At 31.4% G+C, this 21,339-nt stretch overlaps 1 protein-coding gene across 1 annotated transcript; it reads right to left on the minus strand.

Annotated features, from left to right (window-relative positions):
- Positions 1 to 523: 523 nt before the first annotated feature.
- Positions 524 to 21,267, minus strand: LOC139481554 (uncharacterized protein KIAA2013 homolog). Its single transcript, XM_071264972.1, has 15 exons — positions 21,068 to 21,267; positions 15,655 to 15,755; positions 14,750 to 14,872; positions 13,439 to 13,567; positions 12,706 to 12,764; positions 11,748 to 11,852; positions 10,867 to 10,940; positions 9,995 to 10,132; positions 9,063 to 9,159; positions 8,385 to 8,453; positions 7,495 to 7,694; positions 6,246 to 6,361; positions 4,365 to 4,629; positions 3,423 to 3,547; positions 524 to 3,174 (listed from the first exon to the last, which is right to left on the minus strand). Exons 1-15 carry the CDS (start codon positions 21,196 to 21,198, stop codon positions 2,987 to 2,989), a joined length of 1,920 nt encoding a protein of 639 aa, XP_071121073.1. The 5' UTR covers positions 21,199 to 21,267; the 3' UTR covers positions 524 to 2,986.
- Between the last annotated feature and the right edge of the window lie 72 nt (positions 21,268 to 21,339).

Below are 21,339 nucleotides of genomic sequence, written 5' to 3' on the forward strand. Positions count from 1 at the left end.
TAGGTTTTTTCAACACTTAAATAATATAAAGATTTAAAAAAAAAATGGTTTTATCCCGCCCTAAGTGTATGTGCCTGTCCTAAGTCAGGAACCTCATCATAGTTTGTTATATGTAACATTATAATTTTTAATTCAATTAGTGCATTTGGTGTGGAGATTCAATTTCAAAAGTTTACATCTAATTCAATCACAGCTTGGTTAGGGTCTGGGGGATTCAGAGTATTGCATATAAGAAAACCATCTGTTTAATGTTCCATTCTGTATGTAGAAGTCTTTTTCGAATTCTTAATGTTATGGGTTTTTGTTGTCTTTTTGATGTATATGCCACACATCCTTTGTTTCAACAGATATGAGAATTGGTCATAAAATTGATTTATAAATAATTTATAAATGTTGATGTATTTGTCTTCCTTTATTAACAAAGGAATTGGGTCCTATAAGATGTAGTAAAAACAATAGCCTCACAGGAGTAGAGCAAGTTAGACTTAAAAATGGCCCTAAATATTTGTATAACAAATCAATGGATGGACATTTTTAATCCTTTATAACAAACATATCAAATCCCATGAACAATAATAATTCATACATAGCATAAATAGAATCAGTAGATCCCTCATTCAATAGGCTTATACAACTCATACATTTGGATATAACATAGCACTATAAAATAAAAGTAATTTCACACTTATTTTTTGCAACCTCGTACATACACAAATTATATGCAGGTCCTTCAACCTTCTGAAAACAAACTGATAATAAAAATGTAATATATCTTTACTCTTCAAATAAATATATAAGAAGATTTGGGAGAATTGTCAATGAGACAAGCTATCTATGAATCAAAATATGACAGATCTCAATAAAATCTTTATTTCATTTCTTAAAACTCTGTGACCTTGTAGACTTAAAGAATATGATGTTGCTGTTTATCAATTGCATCTGATAACTTACTTACAGTAGGTCATTTTATAACAAGAAATATGTATCTGGAATTGGTGATTGATACTGTCATGAGTGTTGAATAAAAAGATAAATTTGTGTTTAAAAATATGTGTTTTCAAAGCCAGAAATGTGTTGCCGAACATCTCCAAATACTATAAAGTTTAAGTTTTGGTATAGGATGTCCAAAATACACCAATTATATAATTTGATGACCTGGAGAAAAAAATAATGTAATCGGTTAACATCTTTTTTAAAAGTTTTATCAAGGTCACACACATACTACAGAAGACTTTAAACTAAATCAATAAAACAAAAAGGTCAGTGTGCTTTAGGAATTCTCAGCTGCAAAAAAATGTCAGAAGAAAGTTACAGGGGTCGAAAAGGACTGCTTACTTTGCATTCAACTATTGCCATTATATTACATGCATTTGAACTCCTTACATTTCATACACTACTCCCATTTACACAAAACATGCTTTTTCATTTTGAACATAATTATAATAAAATAGGAAATATTCTTGTTAGATTCCTGCTTATGAGAATCTACAAGCATACAAGGGTAAACTACATTACTAACTGGTATATATTACATTCATTTTGAACTTAATAATAATCCTATACATGTACCATACATTATTGTTTAACTATGCTAAGCACAGTCTCCACACATAAGCTACATTTACCAACTGGCATATTAATAAATAAACAAAATGTATCCACTTCAATAACATACTTAACAAACAAGTTATCCCACAAAAGTATACCATTGTAAATACATTCATTATTGCATAATTACATGAAACATGTGAAAATACATATATTGGTTTAATTCTCTCCTGAATACATTTGTAGTACTAATTAATTGTCAAACCTGAAGAATACAATTTGTCTACATATACATGTTATTGAATGTACATGTTATTGTATGTACACGCAGTAGACAAAGAAGGATATTTTGGATTTCTATTTAATAAAAAAGTGGACTTGTGAGAACAGTTGATAACATTTGTCTCTGCAGTTGAATGCATCCATACAGGTTCCACTAATCACACATGACAACTTCAGGTCAAGAGATATCAAGGAAAGAGATAAGTATGATATGTTTAAAACAATGATCTCAATTTATTAAAGATTGTTGTCAAATAAATGTGAACATAAAATACCTATGCATCAGAGCTTGATAAAACATTTCAATTCCAATTTAAGCATACATTTACTCAACTGCTAATTCAATTAATTCTAAAGGTGTTATGTAGCATATCATCTTATCACAGGAACATGTGAAGTGTTGCTGTGGACTGTTATCTTTTCCCCGAACAGTGTGTGACATCATCAAATGTCAACACAAGTGTTTCATTTTAGCTTCTATTCAAAATTTTAATATCATTTACTGATATAAAAGTAGTTAAATAAAAATTAGGAGGATTTTCAATCTAATATTAGATTTCTCAAGATAACTTTCTGCTTGTGTCAAACCAGAAATGTCATACAATTATTACATAATTTTTTCTTGTACATGGTGTGGGCTTTGTAACTCAATAATTCAGTGATACCTATTCTATTTTCTGTTGAAGTGATTTTTACAAAATTGCAGAATTCAAATTCCCAGTGCTAATAAAGGATGCCATTCTTACAGTTTAAACCTGTACAATACTAATGTTGAATCAGTAATAATCTTGACAATAGATTTGAGGAAATTTTAGTAAGTTTATTCATGATTGTCAATTGAAATTTGTTTTTACCAGTTTGTTATAATCATCCAATGGTCCAAATCATATTGAACCATTCACCGCCTTTGGGAACTTTGAATTTCTACACTAAATCTTACCAAAGATAAATGCATTTCAATAATATAGACATTTTCACAAATTAATTTTTTGATCACACAAATTCTCCTCGTAGGCACTTGAAAGATTCTAACATTTATCTGGTTGCCTTTCTGGACTGGTATCATGTTTTTAAATATTGTAACACCTGTCTCTATATATAGCTAGCTGCCATTGGAAGATTACCATCACAACATGGTTACCATGGAAACATTCAATCACACACTATATCTAGTCCGACCATATCTATCCTGTCCTTGGCAGTATTCATTATATATCAGTTTAAATAAAAACAAATGGAATATAATTATAAGGAATGCTAAAGAAGCCCAAAATATAGTTGGAAGTCCTCCAAAATGGTGCCCATGTTTGTGTAACGCAATGACATGGTGTTCATGTGCTGGAGCTGAAAAAAAAACATGAAAATTTATCTTAGACAGTAAATTGGTGTAAAGAACTTCATATTTTAAAAAGCCACAAGAAGCAAGCACTTCTATCTATAATATATTCATATCAGATCAATTTACACAGTAACACCTTGACAAATTGTTAAGAAACTTGACTACTGGTATGTTGACATTTGTCTTTTTGTATCCTTTTTTCAATTGAAGTATACCTAAAATCATATTGTATCCATGTAATATAAATGATTACCTTCTTTTATCTCCTTGACATGTATTGTGTGTTTGAGTTCCTCCATGTGCTGTTTATCAGCTGTTATATACAAAATGGAAGTCAATGGTTCTGTCCTCTTTACAGGAAACTGTACAACCTCTTTACTGACAAAATAAAGCAAATATTTGGACAGGCACTGGTCTCAGAAAAAAAAATCCTATATTCATGTACCTTAATATATCGAAATAATTAATATTGACATACTTCGGTAGGCCTGCTACATATCATTCTGACAACAAAAGTAGGCGTGTTATACACCATTGTGTAGAAAAAACAATTTACATTTACGACATAACAAGTTTTAGTGAAGTTGACAACTGAGAAATTGGCATACAATAGAATTTTGCCTGTGAACATTTGATATGATTATCACTTGTGACTTTTTTTCCATGGTGTCTTACGATTTTTAAACCCCTGTCCAACTTTTCTACAATTCTTCCCCCCCAAAATTTGTGTGTTAACTTTTGTCTTTCCCCAATAATTTAATAGCATACAGATTTTTATCCTAAATAATTAAAATACTTTCCTAAGGATTATATAGCATTTATTGTTTTTTAATGGTAAGAATTATAATGAATACAGAAAAAATATTGAAACACTCTCAAATTTCGAAAATATGTGCATTTTTCATCATGTTCCTAGCTATGCTGCATCAGATAGACATCAACCTTTAATATGCAAATGTATATAAGAACATCTTTTAACTTATGTCAGGATGAAAAATATCTATGCAGTCTATCATTATTTCATAAGTTGATATAAGAACCTTACAGAACAGACCAAAATAATCTTTTATTTCGAATTTGAATATTCCAAAATCAATCAAACACTTGTACTGGTTGATGTATCTGTGCACTAGATAAGGCCGATTTCTATCTGAAGCAGCTCATATTAAATTCAATTATACATTCCATATTATACCTTAAGGCAATAGGTGCATCTATACACCCAGCATCACAGGCATAGTATGGCCGATCATTTCTATCTAATGACACACGTATGACAGCTTTATTGTCTAAATCTACTATCACTGATATGTTAACATGTGTATTGTTGCCATAGTTAAGTCTATGGAATAATAAGTCTCTATGGAGGTCCTTTGGTTCCATCGACATCTCCAAATGGTTGTCGTCAAATCTTAAACCACCAAGACTAAGTAATATGGCTTGTAATACTCCTTCAGCACCTAGCAGAAAATTTAAATGGACAGCTTTAGTCTTTTGTTATATTGCTAACCTTGAATTTTTACGTTTCTAATCCTTTGATTTTTTTTTGTCATTGTGTTTCTGCCTCATGGGTATATACCCCACATTTCCTTTACTCATAAAGTTTCATATTTTGTAAAAAAATATGATAGTGATTTTTTTTAAATTGCATAAATGCCATGCACTCAGTATCATTGTCCTTGTATAACGGATAACATATCAATAATAACAAGATTTGAAAGAACCAAATATGAGCAGTCCTGTTCCCTTTTTTGCACACAGTTAATTGGGTCATTAAGTTACTATAAGAATACCCAAATCGTCAATTTATAGAATATATAACACAAATAAATCTAGGTCATCCTTTATTTACTTAAAAACAAATTGGAGAAATTCTTATCAACATACTTGAAGTTACTAAATTATCATACTGAGCCAAAATAAAAAAAGTGCTTTGTGTGTACTTTTATTCTCTTCTAAACAATCTTCAAACATAAAGGAGGTCATACATGTCATATGATCATGCTGATTAAGAAGTTTTTATCACCAGCAAACTTTGGAATTGTGAAAAATATTTCAGTGCAAGTTATATACGGTACAAATAAACTGAAGACAAGGTCACTAACATCAAAAGATACACTCTAAAGAATAATAAAATTATTATAGGTATGCTCATAACTAAATCTATCAGGAGTTAACTGTTATCAGATTTCTGTATTCCGTTTATCTTAATTTTTTGTAGAAGACAACACTTTACTTCTTTATACCTCAGACAAAAACAAGGATTGTTTTGGGTTGCTTTCAATATCGTAGTGGCTATGTAGTGCTACCTAGATTTTTGTCTACTGAACGAGTAGCAAGCCTAGCTGCTTTCAATATAGTAATGGCTATGTAGTGCTACCTAGATCTTTGTCTACTGAACGAGTAGCAAGCCTAGCTGCTTTCAATATAGTAATGGCTATGTAGTGCTACCTAGACTTTTGTCTACTGAACGAGTAGCTAGCCTAGCTGCTTTCAATATAGTAATGGCTATGTAGTGCTACCTAGATTTTTGTCTACTGAACGAGTAGCAAGCCTAGCTGCTTTCAATATAGTAGTGGCTATGTAGTGCTACCTAGATCTTTGTCTACTGAACGAGTAGCAAGCCTAGCTGCTTTCAATATAGTAATGGCTATGTAGTGCTACCTAGATTTTTGTCTACTGAACGAGTAGCTAGCCTAGCTGCTTTCAATATAGTAATGGCTATGTAGTGCTACCTAGATTTTTGTCTACTGAACGAGTAGCAAGCCTAGCTGCTTTCAATATAGTAATGGCTATGTAGTGCTACCTAGATCTTTGTCTACTGAACGAGTAGCTAGCCTAGCTGCTTTCAATATAGTAGTGGCTATGTAGTGCTACCTAGATTTTTGTCTACTGAACGAGCCTAGCTGCTATCAATATCTATGTAGCAGATAGGCTAGCTACACGTTCAATAATCTACGTAGCCCTATGTAGTCGATATTGTCAATAATTGAACACAACCCTGGTGTTGTATATTATTCAAAGGTCTTTCCTTAAAAGATGCTACCAAACAGGATAAAATAAATTATAAATGTACCTGCTCTAACTATAATACTACATCCTTTCTTCTCTAGTGTGATCATCCATGTTGAGGTAACATCAGCAATGTCTTCCTCATCTTTTATCTCTGACCATAATGTTTCAGAATAAAACCTATAATATACAGATATGGATTGTTTTAAGTCAGAAAAAAAAAGGTTAAAGTCATAAAACTATACCCCAAAAATTGGAATAAAAGAGGATGAAGAGTTATTTCAAGTAAAAACTTATGCCTCATATTATTTCATAAAGAAAATATAACAAAAAATAACTAGAGGCTCTAAAGAGCCTGTGTCGCTCACCTTGGTCTATGTGAATATTAAACAATGGACACAAATGGATTCATGACAAAATTGTGTTTTGATGATGGTGATGTGTTTGTAGATCTTACTTTACTAAACATTGTTGCTGCTTACAATTATCTTTATCTATAACAGTACTTTCTGTGGAAAATGTTATTGAAAATCTTCAAATTTTAAGAAAATTGTTAAAAATTGACTATGAAGGGCAATAACTCCTTAGGGGGTCAATTGATTATTTTGGTCATACTGACTTATTTTTAGTTCTTACTTTGCTGTACATTATTGCTGTTTACAGTTTATCTCTATCTATAATAATATTCAAGATAATAACAAAAAAACAGCAAAATTTCCTCAAAATTACAAATTCAGGGGCAGCAACCCAACAACGGAATGTCTGATTCATCTGAAAATTTCAGGGCAGATAGATCTTGACCTGATGAACAATATTACCCCATGTCAGATTTGCTCTAAATGCTTTGGTTTTTGAGTTATAAGCCAAAAACTGCATTTTACCCTATGTTCTATTTTTAGCCATGGCGGCCATCTTGGTTGGTTGGCCGGGTCACCGGACACATTTTTAAAACTAGATACCCCAATGATGATTATGGCCAAGTTTGGTTAAATTTGGCCCAGTAGTTTCAGAGGAGAAGATTTTTGTAAAAGTTAACGACGCCAGACGACGACAGACGACGGACGCCAAGTGATGAGAAAAGCTCACTTGGCCCTTCGGGCCAGGTGAGCTAAAAATTAGTTTGTCACTTTATCAGTAGAGTAACTTGTAAAAATAAAAAATAGTGAAAGAAAACTACAATCAATACACCAGAACTAACATTAGAACTTATAAGGTGCTTGAATCATAGCTACCTGAATAATGAGACTTTTCAAAGTAATATTAGAGCTTTAAAATTTGTGGCATCTCAAAAATGTAAAGTGTTTAAAACTTACAATAATGTGTGACCTCCATAACATCTATCTGGATAATGTAAAGTTTTCTGGATCTTTGACTTTTCCTCAACTGTCGTACTCAGCTCATGTAATGGAGCCTGTATATTACTTAGAACATAGTATATTGTAGTGTTGATTTTATCGCCATTCAGAGAACCAGCTGCCTTGGAGTTACTGATACCAAATCCACTTTTCCATATCTTAAATGAAATTGAAAATTGTACAGAACTGTGACTCCCAACACAAGAACATGTGACTGAAAAAAACAGGCAAATGGAACACAATGAAATCATAGGACACATGTATGAGGTTGAATTCTATTTAATGCAAAATACACATGTTCGGTCTTGTGTGATTGTTAGCAAAGGTAATTAATTGAGAATGCTACAATACTGGAACATACATAGTATTTTATTCAATTTTAGATAACCAATTGAAAGTTTGTTTATTTCAGTTTTTTTTTTAAAGTTTTTGACAAAATAATTTATTTTATAACCTAAATAATTTTTTTAGACTAACCTAAATAAAACTTGAACATGTTGAACAAATTGTTGACACTGCAGCCAAAAACAGCATACCCAATTCTTTCTTGCATTTTCAAGGCAAGAAAAAGGCAATATACAGTTTACAAGTATTCAGTGGTGTTTTCTTTTGTTTGTTGTTGGGTTTTTGTACTGTCCTATAGTTGTTTATTGTTAAAAGATGCATTGACTTCTTTTTTGTGTCATAGGGTTACGTTCTCATTGTCTTTTACTACCATTTCACTTTTTATTCAGGACATTAAATTCTGTTTAAGTTTTCATTTATGCGTTTCAACAAAAAAATATTTTTTCATTTTGAAAAGATTCAAAAACTTATATAACTTATTATTATCTTAAATTTCAACTTACATCTCTCCAAACTTTAATATGCTCTTCTCTAAGTGATGCATAATCTATCTTCATAACAGACTCCAAGAGCTAAAATAATATTCAAAAGCTGGATGTCAAGTAAGTTAATATGATGGTGTATGCATTGAAACATAATACTGATGTTTTATTAGCTTTACAGCATTTGAATATAAGCATTCAAGAAACTAATGTTAATATCCCTCTGGCAAAGATGACCATAGATGAATTTGACCATTCTTTTAATGTTCCTTTTGGTCAAATAGCTCTGTACTTTTCAGCATATTTACATATCCTATTTTCAAATATTGGTTTTGAGCACCCCTGATTATGGTAAATCAGGGAGAGGCTATGAATGAATGAAATTTATATATAAAGTAATATTTTCATTTACTACGTTTTAATTTAGAAAAATAAATATGAAGAATCTGATATCAACTTGTTGATTTATAAATACTGGGATGAATAATATATGTACAGTAAAATCTGAATATAAATGTCACCCTCAGGAACACAAAGAACTTACTGTCAGAGGTGAACATTAAATTGATGTTCAAAGTTTTATATAGGAATTATAACAGTGGGATGAGAAGAGGGTGGCCTGACAAGTTAAGTTTTTGCTTGATAATGGTGACCTTTATTTCAGGTTTGACAGTAACTGTATATAAAATAATCGTGTACCTGATCTACACTCCTCTGTAAGTGTTCTGGTGCTTTAGACTTTAGATCTACAGCTTGTGTATAGTTAACTGCTGTTACAACATGGAATCGTACAGATCTGAAATATTGTCATTAAAGTATTGTAATTAAAAAATTTGGGACAAGTCTATTAAAATTATTTGTGACAAGTCTATCAAAATAATTTGTGACAAGTCTATTAAAATAATTTGTGACAAGTCTATTAAAATTATTTGTGACAAGTCTATGAAAAATATTTTTGACAAGTCTATTAAAATTCACAAAAAGTTTTAAATAAGCATAATTTTTCTCCTTTAGTTTGGGTTATTAATTCTTTTTTGACAAAACTGCAATTTTTTTCTAAGAGCAATATTTCTTTGAATTGTATACATTATCAACATCACAGATTTATTGTTTCAGTACTGGATTAATATTCATGATATGTTATGCAGGTCTGATATTCAAATAAGAAACAAAAGAAATACAACAATATGTCAAGATTTAGTATATGGAGTTCAGCCAGAAGAGTATATTTTTTTTTATTATAGCCCTTTTAGTAAGAGCAAAATTTGAACCTGGCATTCTGTTTTAAAGTTATCATGTCTCAATATAAAAGTGTCTATTTTTAAATAAAGTAGCAGCATTGTAATATGTCATTGGTCAACATTATTAGCAACCTGTACAAACAAGTGTAGTCTATCCAAGCTACATCTTCTAGTTTATATAATCTTAAAATCACTGACTGGAAATAATATTTACAGTTGACTGCAATGGTTTAGGAATCCCTATTTTCTTCTGACAGAAAAAATATTCATATTAGATTGCAAAAAGATACATAACTATCGAGTCAGTAAGCTTGAAGATCATTTAAACTTCCGCTTATACAAGCAGTTGTAATATTATTTTTTGTAATTTTCGAACATAAGTTTTCTTACTTTCCAGCTTTGATGGCTACAGAAGGACCAATTTTAACTGTTGCGATGGCTATATGTACTTTGTACTTTGAATCTGGTATTAGGATGACTCCCTGAGTTGAGGTATACTCCACAGACATTCCTGTAGCATCTGTAGTACTGCAAAGACAAATATTTTTGATTTCAAGTTACACATTAATGATGGCGGCAGTTAATTAATTAATTGAATTGCTATCAATTTAAAGTACAACAAATTCTATCTTATGAGTTGAATATAAAATAGATATAAGAAAAATATAGACCGAAAAAAAGAGTAAAAAGATTGAAATGCATGATATGATAAGAGGGTAACTCTCTTGACATTAGAGAGCTGCTTCAACTATTAAAGAAAATATAATACATTTCCTTTTCCAAACTATACATGTGAAAATTCAAAAAAAACATAATGGGATTTTGTGGTTATAGGTGTTGCCTCGATGTGCATAACAGGCCTTGCGGTCATAAAGTTTCATTGACAAGTTAAAAATGATCATACTCAGACTGAAAAATCAACCAATCAAAGAACATGATTTTTCAGACAGATATTTTGTACTCAGCGGAGTTCAGTTTTAAGAAAAAAACTCTTCCTTGAACTTGTATGCTGCAAACTTTTGTAAAACAAAAAGATCAATAATCTTCATTACAATTTTTCCTTCATCCATGAAAATTGGTACCATCAATGAAATTTTGCCATGGTTTGATTTTCCTCTGAGTTCAGTATTTTTGTGATTTTACTTTTTATGAATCAACAATATATTATTGGTTCTTCTTGATCAATAATGTGTGTGACTGATCACTAGCCATCTAGATCAGCTGTTTATAGATAACATATAACAAATTTCATGTATGATTACCTTGCTTTACTAACTTTGGCATCCTTCAACTGTGTCTGACCAATTTGGTCTAAATTTACTACCACTGAGTTTTTCTACAAAAAAAGTAAAGTTCGTGTTTTAAAATGATATATTAGACTTTTCCTACAACTGTGATTGATACTGTAGTAGAGAATCAAGGATTTTGTATTTGATGACTCATTTCTATCATTTCATTGGACAATAAAGTCAGGTAGTTTTTGTCAAATGTATGCTCCATTAAAAACCAAAAGACCTGAGTCAGCAATTTTATGGTACAAGAAAATCTGAAAGACTTTAAGAAGTTCAATTATTTTTAATAATAACAGTAGAGTAGGATTAGTATCACTTCAATCATTGATAACTTTCCCTAGAAATAAATTCTTTTCTATTTGTGAAAGGTTACCAGAAAATGTCATCCATAAATTCAAGAAAGAACATGAGGAAGACATTCTTGATGATGGATTATCTCCCATTTAAGTAGGATGTGAAGATTAAAAAATACTGCCTTTCAAAATAATTGATATTTAGAACTATCTTTTGTTACAATTTAAATACATGACGATTAATAAATTTTATAAGGTTAAGAAATGCACAATTCCATGTTTCAATTTTGTTTTAAAATTACTATAACTGCTGTAGTCTGTGTAACATATGATTCCAATACAATTTTTGTACCTTTTGTAAAAATAGAAAGACATTAAGCTACTTTGTTATAATACTGAAAAAGGTCGTATACGTTTTTAATTCAGAATGTTGTTATTTTTTTTCAAACAAACTGGATACTCACAATATTTAGTCCAAATATCTCTTTTAATTCATTTCAATGTTTTCTTCATTATATAATATAAGTAAGAAAAGTATCTCTTGTGTTTTGAACTTACACTAGGATTTCTGATTTTGATATCTTGTACTAATATAGAAGGTCTAGTCCTACTGGCATAAACCAAGGATTCTACTGTAAGACAATTACTCCTCCATCCTTTGTCCTGGAAAAAAAAATTAGTACAATCATTCACTTTTCCCCCCTAATACATTCATGTCTAAATCTACAGTACAACCAGTGTTTTTTGGTATTGACATTTTTGCAGATGAGGATTGACACAAGGTTGCGTGTCTTTAAATGTAGGCATGGTGATTACTGTGTATGCATAATTCCTGTAATAACAATTCCATGGATTCTGTAGGTGAAGTTGAACCATGAATTTCAATGTTCAAAGAAGTACACATTTTCTATAGATAAGGTGGAGGACAGGGGTAACGGAGACATGGAGAAAGGGGGTAGGAGAAAGGAGAAAGGGGGTGGGAGAAAGGAGAAAGGGGGTAGGAGAAAGGAGAGGAAGGCTGGGAGAAAGGAGAAAAAGTTGGAGAAAGGAGAAAAAATAAAATATCTCTCCTTTTAAAAAATGATCTATTTCAAGAAAAAATATCTCAAAAGGAGATGTTTTATTCTAATGGGAGAAAGGAGAACGGGGGTAGGAGAAAGGAGAAGAGGGGTGGGAGAAGGGAGAAGGGTACCCCCTGTCCTCCCCCTCATAGGTGTGTAGGCAGACTTTGGAAAAAACACAAAATAAAATCTCAGAAAGTATCATTTTTTATCAATCCACAATAAGTTTTTTTTGGTTACCATGGTTACTATTATTGACAGTTCTATATGTATAACAGTAATTGATAAAAAAAATCTTGTCAAATTTATTATTCCTATACTATTGTCTCTTGAATATTCACCATCATCTTTATTTTTTACTTTGCATTAAAGCATCAGATTAACTAAATCTCATAATAATATATTTGAGAAAATTCAATACAATTAGTGTATAAAATTTATAAATTCAAACTTACAACTTCAAAACACTGTATCTTTTCTGCTATTCCATGATGTATATTTAACACTGTTGCATCTGTAATTGAAAAATCAGAAATAAAAGCACATTCACAACAGTGGCCAAGTTTCATAATATTGCATAAAGATTTAAAACAAGAATGTGTCCCCAGTACACGGATGCCCAACTCACACTATCATTTTCTATGTTCAGTGGACCGTGAAATTGGGGTCAGAACTCTAATTTGACATTAAAATTAGAAAGATCATATCATAAGGAACATATATATACTAAGTTTCAGGTTGATTGGACTTCAACTTCATCAAAAACTACCTCGACCAAAAACTTTAACCTTAAACTGGACAGACGAACGAACGAACGGACGGACGGATGAAGTCGGACGGACGCACAGAGCAGAAAACATAATGCCCCTCTACTATCGTAGGTGGGGCATAAAAATGATCAATGTTGAAAATTAATATATAAACTTGAGGTTTAAAATAAAATCAATGTTAGTGCCTGTTAATACGTTTAAACCCACAGCACTTTTTTGTACCTGTTCTCAGTCAGGAACCTGTTGTTCAGTAGTTATTGTTTGTTGATGTGGTTTATAAGTACTTCATATTTTTTATACAGATTAGAACGTTGGTTTTCCTGTTTGAGAGATTTTATACCAGTCATTTTGGGACCCTTAAAAGCTTGCTGTTTGGTGAAAGCAAGGCTTCATGTTGAATTTACTATGAAACACTTACCCTTTGAACTATAGTCATCTAAATGTGCAGTAACTATAGGATAATACTTAACAGGTAATGACAAAGCCCTGTTAAGTCTGATGTACATTCCTTTCTCACTGTCTAAGGATACCGATACCTTTCCATTTCCTAAAAATTAAAAGCAAGACTGTAAAGAAAGATTCATTATCTTTTTATGTATTTTAAAATGTGCCACAAAAAAAAACGTTTTTCTGATATGGACATACAGGCAACAACAAAAAAGACTTCACTAATAAAACTGCAACAGCTATATTTATTGAAACCAATCATACAATACATGTGTATCATGTGTATAAACGTAAATTCTGTTCAGCCTTTCGGTCAATATTGAGACAAATCCAGTGCCTTGAAATCAAGCATTGTTCAGCCATTTCACTCGTCATGTCAATAAATTCTGATCTGATCAGTTATTTCAGAATACTTAGAAATTGATTTACTAGTGTGCAATAATCATAATATTATCTTGTACCATTAACATGCCAACAGTAGTTCCCCATAAACAGACCAAATCACAAACTTATACATGTAAATGAGGATATTTTTCATTTTCAATAGACCATGATATGTGAGCAGGGTCAAATAATCTCCATGGAAATGAGAGGAGCCAAACACTCAAACAACTGCATACCAAGTGAATGAACAGCTGTGGATAAATATTTGCAAAAAGAAAGAACATAAATGCAGAGAAAAAACTTAAGATTTGAACTGATTTAACATATTATTTATGTTTCAACATTTTATCTTATGTCAACATTACCATGATTACAATGGAACACTTTAGACTAAATTGCTTTTCTAACAATTTTCAAATTCAACTAAACATTGTGACGGATCTTAATGAAACTTTGCATGAACATGATGAAGGTGAATCACATTTTTGCCATTTAGCATGTTTAGTTCTGATTAGGGCTATTCCAGAAAAAAATGTATAGGGGGGGGGGGGGGGGGGGTTGGAAGGCACATTATATTAATAATACATGGGTGATGGGAATCAGAGCAACTTTTCACACTATAATGCACTATAATACTCAATTACAATTGTCTGGGTGGCGGGTGCTAACAAAAAGTGCCTTCCAACCCCCCAACCCCCCCTTACATTTTTTTTCTGGAATAGCCCTTACAGAAATCAGACTACAATTCTTACATATTTGAGTACATTGTATTTGTTACTTAGTCAACATGTTCAATGTATTATAATTCTGAAAACTCCTTCTCTATCAATTCAGTTAAGTTTGACTTAAACAGAATGATTCTTAAACAAATCTTATATTTTACTAAATGTTAACCTACCAACATAAGCTGGGTAGAATTGCTCTCCAGCTTTTAGTGGGTAGTGATTTATAAAAGCATCATATTTTTTTACTTCACTTTTTAGAAACCTTAGATTATCATCAATGCATAATGAAGCTGTTTCTGCAAAAGAAAAAAATATATATCAGACAGTTAATAATGGTTAGACCTTGTCTTCAAACTTCTTTCACCTGTCACTATTTGTGTAACATTAATTCAAAGTAAAAAAAAATTTGCAAAATATTGTAAGTTCTCAAATTTTTCGACTTGACTTTTAGGGCATTTCATAGCTGACTATGCTGTATAAGCTTTGTTCATAGTTGAAGACCATTTAGTATCTTATAGTTGTAAATTTCTGTGTCATTTGGTCTATTTTAGACAGTTGTTTTATTGACAATCATACCACATTAAGGCACATCTTCTTTTTAACATTTACTCATGTTACTTAATATGCTTAACCCTTTCCTCAATGGATTTTTTTTTAATATACTTGATTCGCATAGTATTTTTTTCAGTTAAAAAAAAATCATCAGTTTTAAAGTGTTAATGCATTGTGACAACCAATATTTCATCAATGAAATTCAAGTCAGATAATTGTCATCAATATCCTTTTCATATTGGATACAACTTTTTTTAAGTCTGATGCAGACAGTTTGTAGTCAAAGCATTTCAACTGGGGTACTACACAGGCGTCAAAAAGGCGTCATTATGGAGGAAAGGGTTAACTTAAGTAATACATGTATTTCATTGAACGCCAAATCGATTAAACTCTCAAAACTCCTCAAAGTATGGATGATTTATTCAGAAAGTTTTCAGTCTATTTTTTTTTGTCATCATGGTCATACTCAATGTATTCATCATGTTCATACTAAACAAACAACTCTGCCATAAAAAATAATTTATACCGTCAACTGGTGCTGATTTTCGTCCAATGCTGGGAATTCTAGAGCCAAGTAAATACAGAAATACTAGGAAAACTAATATTCCACCGATTATCTTCCTTGATCTGAAAAAATAAGCAATACACCAAAAGATGCATACATTTACAATGATTTATAACATTAACATATATGGACCATAATTTGCTATTGGGCTCGTTTCCTATAACGATAGAAAAGTGATAAAAATGTGTATTACTGCAAGAAAAGTTGTAACTACATCTAAAGATGCCTTTATTTTTATCAACATACACGTGTATGCTACTCTTCCCTAGAACAAAAATTGAAATTAACAAATTTCAAAGATTATACGACCGTATTTTTGTGTCGTTTCTCGCGTTACTTTTCGCTTCCGAAGTGCATAACGCTGACTGATTTATAGATAATCGTCACCGGCAAATTCGTAACTTTTGCTTTCAAATAATAAAGAACATCGACCAATAAGAATAGTCAGAAGAAAATGCCGAGAACTATAAGTATTTCTGTAGCAGGTGTAAGAACACTAGCGTTACTTTGGTTTCCAATTTCGTAACGCAAATTTTAGATGATGTAATCTGCTTTGTTGTAATTGAATTCTTTATAACAATATGTAAATATGAACTCTCGCGAGATGTTCAAACAGGTAAATCAGAGATGATTTACATTCTAATTTTGTTCTTGTAATAATTAAGTTAGAAAATGACGTTATCGTTATGCGTTACATTTCACACGAAACAAAAGTCCAGTTATTTCCTTTCTTTTTTTATTAAAATTGTTTTTGTCGTTAAGTTCTAATCATTTCCGGTCATACGTGAAACATGTGACTAACATGTGATCACGCCCTTACGGCCGGATATATGAAATACTAGGTCTAAACATTTTTTTTGTTTCCAACGGGATGTTAGCAAACATAATCTGTAGACTTGTTTCGTCTTGTTTAAAAAATGAAAATACAATTTTCAAAGAGATTGCGCCGGGGTCTATTATTTTTCCTATGTGCATAATGTTACATACGATCTTGTGTGAAAATAAATGCCCAATGACTTGACAAAATCGATTTCAGATTTGACAGACGTTATAACACACTACGTTTCCAGATACAATGTAAAGGGTCCTTGGAAAATTCAATCGACATTACGTCTCTTATCATTGTGCCGATGCTCGTTGGATTGATTTTGCTTCAGCAGTAAATATTACTGGATATTTTAGGTGAATAAAGATAATTTAATAAAAAATACATGTTAATATACCGTTACACTTGGAATGTACAAAGTTGGTATCTTTGTCACAATTTTTAATTATTTTTTTTTTATTCATGTTCTGCAAACACTTTTCAGAAACGCAATAAACTTGTCAAAGGAGAAGTAAACTTTTACCATGCATGACTTGAAAGGAAGTACTTTATTGATTTTAGCCCACTAAAGTAGGTTAAAATGTGGAAACCATGTAGATGGTGTACAGGTCACAAATATCACATGGTGCCTATTTTAAAGATTTTAATTACAAGTTAAAAGTTTTTTTCTTTACTGGATTTAAAGAATTGTACATTGCCAATGATTTGGAAGAAATTGTATATAACTGGAATTTCAAAACCAAATATAAATACATTTTTTTGGATCAAACACCAAGATACAACGATTATGGTATCCTGTATCAATGAAGAAAATATGGAAATTTCTGAATAAATTGTACTAATTGTTTTCAAAACAAGCACATATTTAGGAGTTTTATAATACTGTTACATTTAAGATGAATTTTAAGAAAAAGTATACTGTTCAGATTATTTTAAGCAGATTTTGCAATAAAATAAAACTAAAAAAATGCTTTCGGTTTCTTATGGTTTCCTGTCGCGTTTAAAAAAAACTTTAATTTAACATTGAAAATAGATTTTAAATATTAACATGAAGCAAGTAACACTAGTAATGGTGTTCATTTATGTCTTTTGAAATATATTGTGCAAAATAAAGAAAATAAAGATTGGTTTCCTGCGTGGTTTCCTGCGTGGTTTCCTGTCACGTAAACGGTGAATCAAAATGTATTATTTTTTTCTTGAAAAACTCAATTGTTCCATTAATACTATTCTAACACCAACACAACCCACAGAATAAAAGTTAAAGTTTTAGAACTTATAAAAAAGGATAAAAAAAGAAACCAAAGGCTAAATACCAAATTATGGTCCATATATACAAAATATAGAGCTGATGTTTCAATTTTTAATGGTTTTAAAATAAACATGATACATTGGTGTTTTCTGATGAGTTGATTAGAAAAATTTCCTTTTTGTCATTTTGGAAATCATGTACGTTTTTTCATGGAACAACTGTATTAAAACAATGCAAGGAAAAATTATGAAACCTGTATGTAATAATGTATGTGCCTGTCCGAAGTCAGGAGCCTGTATTTCAGTGGTTGTCGTTTGTTTAAGTGTTACCTATTTGTTTCTCGTTAATTTTTTTGTACATAAATAAGGACGTTAGTTATCTTGTTTGAATTGTTTTACATGTACATTGTCATTGCGGGGCCTTTTATAGCCTACTATGCAGTATGGGCATTGCTCATTGTTGAAGGCTGTTTGGTGACTTATAGTTGTTAATTTCTGTGTCATATGGTCTCTTATGGAGAGTCGTCTCATTGGCAATTATACCACATCTTCTTTTTTATACCTTCGTATTGTAAAAACTAATTCATGTAATTGGCATGAGGTTATTAAATTGTCTTCAGATAAAATTAAAGATGTGTTTACATTGTACCTTCGCAAATTAAATGTAAGTTGCAAAATAGGTCATGCAAGTTAGATATGCGAGGGTGATAATGGGGGTACCTTCATGACGAATACAGGTAAAAACCTTGCCAAATGACATTTATAAACAGTCAGAGCTCAGACATAAACAAGTCGATTTTTGTTTTTGACTTAAAGAAGTCAAAACATGTATTTATTATAAAAATGTGAATTCAATTTTAGACTTATCTAAGGCACAAAATGACAGACTTGTTTAGGTCTATTTATGTTGATGAAAAAACTTAATTTTACTTAGTGGCCAATTTTTATTAGTATACCACCTATGACAGCAAAAACTTGTCTGAGAGTTCACAAGGACTTGAGCTATCTATATTTAATTATCTAATTGAACATCCTCATGTACTAAACACAGATGTTTTACCTCATTAAGTGTGGTTCCAGGTGGTTGCATTGTAAGGTTAATTAACATTATCTCTGATTTTTTAGACTCTTATTCATATTTTTCTTTAGAAGACAAAGCATTGGGTCATTCCAGTTAATGTCTGATAAAGGGGAATGGATGGTCCTTTCTGAGGGGTGTAAAATTTATACATCTTAGGGGGTGAAATTTGGTTTTTTTCATCTGACATACAATTATAGGCAAAAAACTTCTAAGGGTCTTGCAGTAGTAAATAGTTTGAAAGGTAAAAGTAATTACATTTGTACATCTTAGGGGTTACAAAAATGCCTTTGTCAGGTCTTTGGGGTGCTGCTTTGGTATCTAGACAGTTTTGTATCAAACATTATCTAACTCTTATCTGGTATTATATTTATGACTGAATTGAATGTTGTCCACAATACAGTGAATGGATATTGATACAAAATTCTGATGGGTACAACCCTTGCAGTGAAAAATTCTGAAGGTCAATTTTTCCCATGATAAGGCCATCCACCCAATATGAACATAAACTCTTCATCTGATAGGTCTTAATTTTAAGATCTGATAGGTAGTTTTTCATAATGTTTTTTTCTGATACCTATAAAATAAATTATCCCCATCCATCCCCACCTGTCAGAAATTAACTGGAATGGCCCATTGTCTTTAATGTTGTCATTATCTGATTTAGATGCATGACCTTTTTATAAAAATACTTGAGTTTCCCTCAGTTTTAGTTTGTTACCCCATTTTGCTTTTTGTCCATAGATTTACGAGTTTTGAACAGCGGTATTCTTCTGTTGCCTTTATTTTGCAGTTTACAAATTTTGATAACTTATCGACTTGTAGGAGTCGATATTTGCAACTTTTTGATTCTGGTCAATTATATCATGCTTAACAATATTTGACTTATTAAAGTCATATTTTGTCTTGCATTAAAGGGAGACAAATCTTAAAACTTACAAATTTAGACTTCTATGAGACAAAAGCAGATTCAGACTTATTTAATGCTGTTATCATGCTATGTAGAAAGTTTTGTACTTATTGAGTGGTTCAGGGTAAATAAAATGCAAGCAAATCCTGACAAATTTCAAGTTTTGGCTGTTGGCAAAAAGACCTTTGAAAAGAACCCATCTATACATATTCAAAATTCGAACCTCACATGTGAAAAAACAGTAAAATTATTAGGCATTGAAATAGACTACCAGCTAAATTTTGATGTTCATGTCAGCTCAATCTGTAGGAAGGCATCACAGCAATTAAATGTTTTAAAACGTTTAGGCTCATTTTTGGATAGACTTAGTAAACTTACTATATTTCATACTTTTATTCTTAGTAATTTTAATTTTTGCCCTTTGGCATGGCATTTTTGCACTGAGAAAAATTCCAAAAAACTAGAAAAGGTGCAGGAAAGAGCACTCCGTTTTGTTTATGAGGATTTTACCAGCTCCTACGAGGACCTCTTACTTAAAGCTAAGGTGTCTTCCTTGCAGATCAGACGGATAAGAACAATGGCTCTAGAAACTTTTAAAATTATAAACAACATCGCTCCTGTGTGCTTACAAAATTTGGTGAATGTCAAAAAATCTAAATATTCTTTCAGGTATGTAAATATTCTTGAAATTCCACAGGTAAAGTCAACCCGTTACGGTAAAAAATCGTTCAAATTTGCTGCTGCTACTTTATGGAACAGTCTTCCAAACCATTTCAGGACTGAAAACAGTTTTTCACATTTTAAAAGTCTTGTTCAGTCCTGGAACGGTTTGGAATGTCACTGTTCTGCTTGCAGATAATTCTTAAACTGTTTTATTATTTATGCTGCTTTTGGTTGCTCTGGTCAAGCATGTTTTTACTTCATTCTAAATTTGTTGATTATTTTTATTGCATGCTATGTATGTGAGATTCAACTTTGTATTACAGGTTGTTTTATATGTCAAAATGCACTGTTTTTATGTTATTTATATGTTTTTATATTCGGTCAAAAGCTCCTTAGAGCTTGTGTTGCTTATTTGTACTCATGCCGAATCAATATAAAGTTTTCTTATCTTATCTTATGTCTGAGTTCTGACTGATAATTGGTATTTTTTGGTGCACAACAATGAAATGTAGACTTTTTTAAGAGAATGATGAGCACAGGACAAATCACTGGGTAACTTAAGGAACCTGTGGAAAATCGTAGAAAACGTTAGACACAGTCTAAAATTAGATCTGACTGTTTTGGTTTCTGTATCAATACATGTTTTTACCTGCTTAAAGAATTAAGCCTATTAAGTGAATTCACTGCAAACCCTTTCACCCACATCTGACGGACTCTAAATATCACTGGTACTTTACAACAAATAATTCTTCTCATGAAAATCAGACCATGCCTTATCATGCTATGTAGAAAGTTTTGTACTGCCACATCCAATATCCCATGTCAACATCGTATCCGGTCCGGATTTGTTTTTGAAATGTCAGATCCTGATCGGGCAGAATGTTTAATAAAAAATCTAAAGAAAAAAATCAGTTTTGTATT

Source organism: Mytilus edulis, chromosome 7 (genome assembly GCF_963676685.1).
Source record: "Mytilus edulis chromosome 7, xbMytEdul2.2, whole genome shotgun sequence".
NCBI classification, from domain to species: Eukaryota; Metazoa; Mollusca; class Bivalvia; order Mytilida; family Mytilidae; genus Mytilus; species Mytilus edulis.

Excerpts from the sequence above, each read along its gene's own strand:
- LOC139481554 (XM_071264972.1), bottom strand. The coding sequence starts at position 21,198 with ATGATAAGGCATGGTCTGATTTTCATGAGAAGAATTATTTGTTGTAAA. Across the intron at positions 13,568-14,749 it reads ATTCTACCCAGCTTATGTTG|GAAATGGAAAGGTATCGGTA; the intron begins GTAGGTTAACAT and ends TTTAATTTTTAG. Across the intron at positions 3,175-3,422 it reads TGTCAAGGAGATAAAAGAAG|CTCCAGCACATGAACACCAT; the intron begins GTAATCATTTAT and ends TTTTTTTTTCAG.